Here is a 7860-nt window from a genome sequence, read left to right as displayed (position 1 = left end):
AGCAGACGCGGCGCCTCGGTCCGCGCCGCCGCCTCCGCCCGAAGGTGGCTCCGCAAGCGAGCCAGGCGGCCTGGGGCGCGGGTGTCTTCCGGGACTGGTCCATTGGGCTGGGCGCCGGGGTCCCGCCGGCGGCCCATGCCTCGCCGCAGCGCCTCGCTCGCGCCGTACGCGGTGCGGACCTGAGTCCACGAGCGCCCGGGCTCCGCCGCCATGCGCGCCGCCACCTACTCTGTCACTGCCACCAGCGCCCAGCAAGGCCAGGAGTCCCAGCCTGCAGCCTAGCGACCACTGGACCCCCGGGAGCACGCAGTGCGTTAGAGACGGCCCCTTGGGGCGGCTGTGGGAACGACCAGGTCCTCGGGGAACCACCGTGGAGCTCCGGGAACCCCTCCAGGGACAGTTCCTGGGTGGCTGAGACTCCAGGGAGGCCAGAGGTGGTGGAGGATGTCAATAGTAGTAGGCAGGGGTGTATGAGACTTGCCCTAGGGACCATGTTGTCAGCCAGGACCCCACATAGAACTTCAGCTGGCTTCTAGGCAGAGGCAACAGGAGCAATGGGCACAAAAGCCTAGGCACGCAAAGCCCCCCAGACCAAAAGCCAGCTCACATCCTCTGATGAAAGCTGTCCCCATCCCAGCAGGGGAAGGCTGGGCTGGACTTGGTTTTGGTCCCTTCCCTCTAGTCATAATCCAGGGAGGGAGGGAGGGAGGGAGGGAGGGAGAGTGTGTGTGTGTGTGTGTGTGTGTGTGTGTGTGATGTTAGCCAAGTGCTCTGCTCAGATACATCCCCAACCCAGGTCACTCTGTTGTGTCTCCCTCAGTCCATATCCATCCTCGGGGCTGGAGAAATTCCACAGCAATTAAGAACAGTTGCTGTTCTTCCAAGAGGACAGGGGTAGGAGTTTCACCTCCTACATGGTAGGCTAAGGAAGGACCTTCTGTAACTCCAGTTAGGAGATCCAACACTCTCTTCTGGTCTCTGCAGGCATTGCATGCATGTGGTGCTCTTACGTACACATAAAATAAAAATAATAAGTAAAATATGTAAGGTTTTCAAGGTTTTTTTTTTTTTTTTGGTCTTTTTTGAGACAGGGTCTCCCTGTAGCCCCAGCTTTCCTGGAACTCACTCTGTAGACCAGGCTGGCCTTGAACTCACAGAGATCCGTCTCCAGAGTGAAAGGCTTGTGCCACCATGCCAACCATAAGTATTTTTTTTTAAAAAGACTCCATCCTTGTTGCTGTCATCTCCAATACCAAGATCCTGCCCCACCACCCAACCCCTGAGGATCTGTCTTACTTGCTCTCTGGTGTGCCCATCCCTCAGAGACTGCCCAGTCCCAGCCCATCTCATACCGGTTGGTGCCCCATACCCTTTTTAACATCTCCTAACCAAACAACCACCTCCGCCCTTCCAGCTTTACATAAACTCTGTGCCCTCCATCTCCAAGTCTGCTAGTAGTTTCTATTTACCCCACTGGGACAGTGAAACTGAAGCCTTCCTTGACCACCCAGGCTCACAGCTAGTAGTCTTCACCTACAAGTAACTTTCACAACTTTTTTTTTGCTTTTGCTTTTTTTTTTTTTATTTAGATAGGGTTTCATGTAGCCAAAGCTGGCCTCAAACTTGCTATGTAACCAGGCATGATTTTGAATTCCTGATCCTCCTGCCTCCACCTCCTGAGTACTAGAATTACAGGTTTGTGCCACCCAATTTATGCAGTCCATGGTGGGGGTCAAACTCAGGACTTCATGCACGCTGGGCAAGTACTCTACCAACTGAGCTACATCCCCAGCCACTTTTGTGTTTTGTTTTGAGACAGGGCCTTGCTATGTTGCCTGGACCAGTCTTGAGCTCCTATACTCAAATGATTCTCCTGCCTCAGTCCTTCCAATAATGGGACTACAGACACATACCACTGTACCTGGTTCACAGTGATTTAACATTTTTTAAATTTTTTATTTTTATTTTATATGTATGAGTGTTCTGCCTACATGTAAGTAAGCATACCACATGCATGCAATGCCTATGGAGACCAGAAGAGGTTATCAGATCCCCTGGAACTAGAGTTAGGGAAGATTGCTGGCTGTCGTGTGGGTGCTGAGAATGGAACCCAGGTCCTCTACAGGAACAGCTAGTGCTCTTAACTGCTGAGCCATCTCTCCAGACCCCTCACTGTGATTTTAAACTACTCTCTTCCCTTCCCCAATGAGGTCCCTGAGACCAAAGCTGGGTCATTTTCTCCTGGACTGCATCTGGCACTGGGCTAGGTCCTCCATGTTGCTAAATATGCTGAAATGTTTGATGAAAGAGCAAATATGTGAATGGGAGGGCCTGAGCAGAGGAGTCTCCTGGCCCCTCCTACCTACCCTGGTCAAACCCCATGAGGAGCCTGTGACTGTGCTTGCTAACCTCTTCCCTTCTGTCTGTCTTCACTACCCTTTCATTTTCCTAAGAGCCACTGCCCCCCTTCTTACTCCTGTGCAAACTGACCTGAGGTTCTGCCTGTGCCTAACACCATGGGCTGCATGTCCCTCTAGAGGGCAGTATCACGCCACCTGCCATGTTGCTCTCCTTATATCCCCCGGGCCTTGTTAGCACTCTGGGTGCTTCGTGCCCTAGGGCCTTCCCAGCAAATTGTGAGGAGGGAGGGCTCAACATGGTTGCAGCAGGGCCAGGAGACAGCTACTGGGTTTGTGTTCCCAGGTGCACAGAGGCTGGCCTCCATATATGTGCATATATGTGGCAGGGGTGCTGTCCACTCTTCATTGGCAGCCTAGCAGAGAGCCATCTGGTTCCTTTAATTCATTCATCCCTCCTTCATTCCCTAGAGCCTATCTAGGTAAAGGCAGCAGGTAAGAATCTGGCACTCTGTCAGCCTCTAAGACTTCACCAATTCCTGCTGAGTCACCTGCCCCTCTGGGACCTCCAGTATCTGGCCCAGCAAAATTCTAGAGCCTCATTAACCATACCCCCCCCCATAATTAAAATGCTGCTGATTAAAAGGCCCTGGAATCCTTTCGCAGACCTGCTGTGTGACCTAGGGTGCTTCCCTCTCTGAGCCAAGTCTGTACCTGTGAATCCTAGGAGGTAGGGAGGGGTTGGGGAGGGCACCTGAGACTCCAAGCTTGGAGACCAGCAGTGGGAATGTTTGAGGCAGGAGGGGCCTGGGTGGAAAGGAGGATAATTTGGTGGTTTGGTTTCTGACTAAGGTTTATGAATAGGCTCCAAGCTGGGCCTCTGCAGTGAGTTCAGGTTTTAGCTTATTAAGGCTGCAGATGTGGGCCCTAGGGCTTGTGGCAGAGGTCCAGGGTCCTGCCATGGGCTGTGCAGGAAGGAGGGAGAATAGAGTGGGAGGGAGACCCGGGGACCCCAGTGGATCCCGAGCAGGGCTGCAGAGGTGTTAGTGAGGGCTGAATCTGAGTCTCTGAGCTCAAGTGCAATAAAGGTCAAGGGTAGGGCCCTGGGAAACCAGCACTGTCCTAGCATGAACCTGGGATCTACCCTCAGCACCAAGGAGAAAGAAGAGGCAGTGAGAAGCCTGGCCCAGGTGTGGTAGGGAGTGGCAGGGCTAGAGCAGATCTGGAGGTCTGGAGGGTGGGATGAGTAGACAGCCTTTGCCCAGGTGGCTACTCAGAGAGAAGGTATTTCCTTCAGGGATAGAAAAGACAGGACAAGAAGCAGGGGCAAAGCTGGAGAGTGTGGTGGTTCAGGGAACCTGGCTGTGGGGTTGTTCCCATCTTACCTGCTGCTCTAGCCCTCCTGGATAGGCAGCTAGTGAACATGCCACTCATTAACTCGTGAACAAGGCAGGGGAGGGGAGATGGAGAGAACACCTGGAGCCGTGTAATTTAACTATTGTCACTATTGCCACTAGTCTACTCTGTTGCTATTAAACCCTGGCAGCCACCGAGATAAGAGGATTTATTTCCCTAGGGCACTTGGGGGCCAGCAGGGCACTCAGCCATGCTGGAGGGGCTCAGGGAGCTGTTGGACCCACTGGAGGGGGGGAAACTAGCTTCACAGTCCTTAGAGAAGTACCCACCCGCACATGTACCCTCAACACCAGGCCCTGTGATGGGGAGCTCTGTCTTCTCCAGGGTCTTACCAACTTCCAGCTGGCCCAGTTCTGGGTGAAATAAGAGGCAAGCACAGGGGCCTTGAAGCTGGCTGGGCATGGGGTTCTGGGCTAGCCCTGATGTGTGAACTAGAGATACTCTGCAGATGTCATGGGGCCCTAGAGCTGCCTCCAGGAGGCATTGGGGAGTACCAGAGGGAGTAGAGACCTGGAGGGAGCAGGGGCCAGAGAATTGCTGGCAGGTATGTCTAATCTATTCTCCAGGACCCAGCTATCAGCAGGGTTCCAGGTTCAGAGGCCTGTTACCTCTGGTGGCCTCTGGTGATCTCTGGTGGCCCTGTTACCAGAGTTTCTAGAGTGTAAGCCTGGGCCCTGGCAGCCCTAACAAGCTGAGTTTGGCCGCCCATTCTCAGTAGCCCAATTAAAGAGACAGTATTAATGAAAAACAGATAAAAGACATCTATTTGGTGTGGCCACACTGGAAAGAGGTACAAATAAAGAGGTTCAGCCCTTCACCCCCACCCCCACCCCAAGACTGCCTCTGGTAGGTTTAGGTTTAAATGAGAAAGCAAGAAGTATACATAACCAAGTGGCCCTGACCAAAACACGCACACACCACTGACAAGACATTGTTCCTGTTCCAGTCTTTCCTGCAAGATGGTTTGACAGGTTGTCAGCACTTTGTGAAATCCCTTTCTGGAGACAAGCTCCCTTCTCTGGCTAGTCCCAGGCATTGGGCTTTTCATTCCTCCAGCATAAAATTTCTGGTAAATTCTAACTCCTTGGCATCCATCATTTCAGTAGTCTGATAGCCAAAGGGCCACACATCTTTCTTTAGTACATCTCAGCTCCTGCCGGGACAGTTTATAGCCCCTGCTACCTTGCATCAGTTTCCCCACTTATCAGAGCTCTGAATGAGTCTACACTGCCAGAAAATGGTGAGGACAGCAGAGGTGAGGAGGGGGGAGGGTGTTTGTGACCACACAGCAGGCACATAAGTATGAGATTTGTGGACTCTGGGAATTTGTCTCCCAGATTCCTGAATGGCAGTGGACCCTGGTTCAAAGAGAAATGCTTGCCTGAATGTTACTGTAGGGTCCAGGGTTTCCTTCTGTAAGGAGCTGAACTTGGGGCACATTGGCCCTGAACACCCCTCAGCCCTGGGCCCTGGGCACTGGCCACAGAGGTGTTCTCTGGGAATGTCCTGAGGCAGGTGACTCTGCAGGGGGCTAATTCATTACCCAGTAATGACCTTGTCTGACCTCTTAATCAGCTCATTACCTGGTAATGACTTTGTTTGCCCTGATCTTGGCGTCAGCAGCCCCCTAGGACCTGGAATGTCTGACCTGAGGTGGCTCTGACCAGTCCGGGCCTTGGGCCTCAGCCTCTGCCACCTGCCCCAGACAGGGATGGGAATGATTTATGTAGGGTTGTGTTTGGGCTTCTGTTCACAGCAGGGCCCAGCTGCTGACACTGGCTGTATCTGTCTCTGGGTGTCCTGCCTGACTGCCTGGGAACAGCGGGGCCTGCTCCTTCCTGCTCCATCCCTGCCGGATCCAGGGAGTTTCCGGCTTTCTTCTGTCTGTGGTCATGAGATTGAAGCCTCACCTACCTATGCAACTGGGAAGGAGAGAAGAAAGTGGGTATACAGCTTGGGCAGCAAGTGCTGCACTCCAGCCAAGAAGGGGTGAGCAAGGGGGTCTCACCCCATGGAACCCCCTTTGAGCCTTCCACCCAGGATCAGAATCAACTCATGTCAGACATTTGTACCTTTGCAACCAATACTTTCACATCAAGGGCTTTCCTCCCCAGCTTCTGTCCTGATGCTGGTTAATTTTTTTTTTATGAGTTTACTGTGAACTGTAACAGCACACAAAACCTACCTAATATCTACCTAAACTTCATTACATAAGGCTCACCAGTGAGCCAATATTTTACTTAGGCTAACCCCAGTACAATGCTCTTTCTCCATCTTCCCAGAGCTCCTGTATACATATCTCTAACGTGTATGGCTTGGTTTGCTTGTCTCTGAATTATAAAGGGGTGTTATACCATGTATGGTCTTCTGGAACTTTCTGTACACACCCAACATTCTTTTCTTGTGTTACAGTGCTTAGGATCCAACCCAGGTTCTCCCATATTCTAAGCAAGTGCTCTGCTGAGCTACAGTCTAGTCCCTACTTCTAACGTTCATGCATTTTTTGTGTGTGTAGTTATACTTCATTTCTTTTCACTGCTGTATAATATTTCTGATTTATTTATTATATTCCTGGCAATGGACATTAGAAACATTCTGAGTTTTGTTTGTAGCTAATTTTTATATATGGATATTTTTGTACCTGTCTTCTGAGACCCATATGCAATCATTTATCAAAGGAATAGTGGAGAAGAACTGGAGAGATGGCTCAGTGAGTAAAAACTCCTGCTGCTAAATTTGATGACCTGAGTTCCATCCTCAGAACTGAACCCACATGGTGTAAGGAGAGAATTGACTCCCACAGGTTGTTCTCTGACCTCCACACATGCACTGTGTCACAAAGGTGCCCCCCCCCATGTACACAAAAAGCAAAAAATACTGGAGAAAATGCCAAATTGCTCAATTTCTAACCTCACCAGCAGTATGAAAGACTCTCTTTCTCTCTCCCTTCCTCCCTCCCACCCTCCCTTTTCCCCTCCCTCTCTCCCTCCCTCACTCTGCTGTCTCATTTCTGCTTGTTTGAGACAAGGTCTCACTTAGCTCAGGCTGGCCTCCAACCTGGCTAGTCAGTGCTGTCCTTGAGCTCCTTATGGTCCTGCTTCCACCTCCCAAGTGCTAGGATTACAAGTCTGTACCACCACTCCCAGCTTCACCTGTGCAGCATTTATATTGTGAAGCCACATTACAGTGACGCTTAAATAAAAGCAGCCTGACTCTTAGCATCCATTTTAAGGCCAAGTGCAGCCCTGAACTGCTGAGAACCTGTTCCTTTACAATTCTCTCAGAGCTGTGCTACCAAGCAAGGACTGGCTTATTTCTTTATTGAAACAGTATATCCAGCATGAAGTGGGGAAGGAAAAGGTGGATTATGTCCCTTCTAACCTCTACTGATTTAGAAACCCCCTACACACAAGCATAAACAGATGTTAATTTTTCTTATTGTTTTCAATGAGATAATTGCTGTTTGTAGCACTTTGCTATATAAGACACACAAACATGACTTCATATATTATTTTGGATCTAGGGCAAGAAAGGGTCAAAAGGATTATGGTTTAAGTTAGAGAGATGGCTCAACGGTTAAGAATACTGGCTACTCTTGCAGAGGACCTGGGTTTGATTTCCAGCACTGACATGGCAGCTAACAATTGTCCATAACTCCAGTTCTAGGGGATCCTATGCCATCTTCTGACCTCTGTGGGCATTACACAACACGAGTATACTTGTATACATGCAGGCAATACACTCATACCCATAAAAATAATAAATTAAATACTTTAAAAAAGGATTACGGTCATATGCTTAGGTCACAAGAGAGCACATGACTCAGTGACCTTGTCTACATTATAAATAAACTAAGATTAACTTTTCAGTTGCAAGGTTAGGTAAAAGTCATTTGCCCAGAGTATGTCCATATTATAAAGTCATTCTCGGGCTGGAGAGATGGCTCAGCAGTTAAGAACACTGGTTGTTCTTGCAGAAGACCCAGGTTCAAATCCCAGAACCTACATGGCAGCTAACAACTGTCTGTAACTCCAGTTCCAGGGGATCTGACAGCCTCTTCTGACTTCCGTGGGCATTGTATGACACG

The 7860-nt window shown here is 50.2% G+C and overlaps 1 protein-coding gene across 1 annotated transcript in view; it reads left to right on the top strand.

Annotated features, from left to right (window-relative positions):
- Nucleotides 1-415, top strand: part of LOC115072023 — a 4570-nt gene extending 4155 nt beyond the window's left edge. The window contains 1 exon segment of the mRNA XM_029568304.1: nt 6-415. Coding sequence (XP_029424164.1) covers nt 6-415 — 410 coding nt within the window.
- The last annotated feature ends 7445 nt before the right edge of the window (nt 416-7860 follow it).

Source organism: Nannospalax galili, unplaced genomic scaffold (assembly GCF_000622305.1).
Source record: "Nannospalax galili isolate Female #2095 unplaced genomic scaffold, S.galili_v1.0 scaffold820, whole genome shotgun sequence".
In the NCBI taxonomy this organism is placed as follows: Eukaryota; Metazoa; Chordata; class Mammalia; order Rodentia; family Spalacidae; genus Nannospalax; species Nannospalax galili.
The sequence above is the reverse complement of the archived record's forward strand: the minus strand, read 5'-3'. Positions and strand labels throughout refer to the sequence as shown.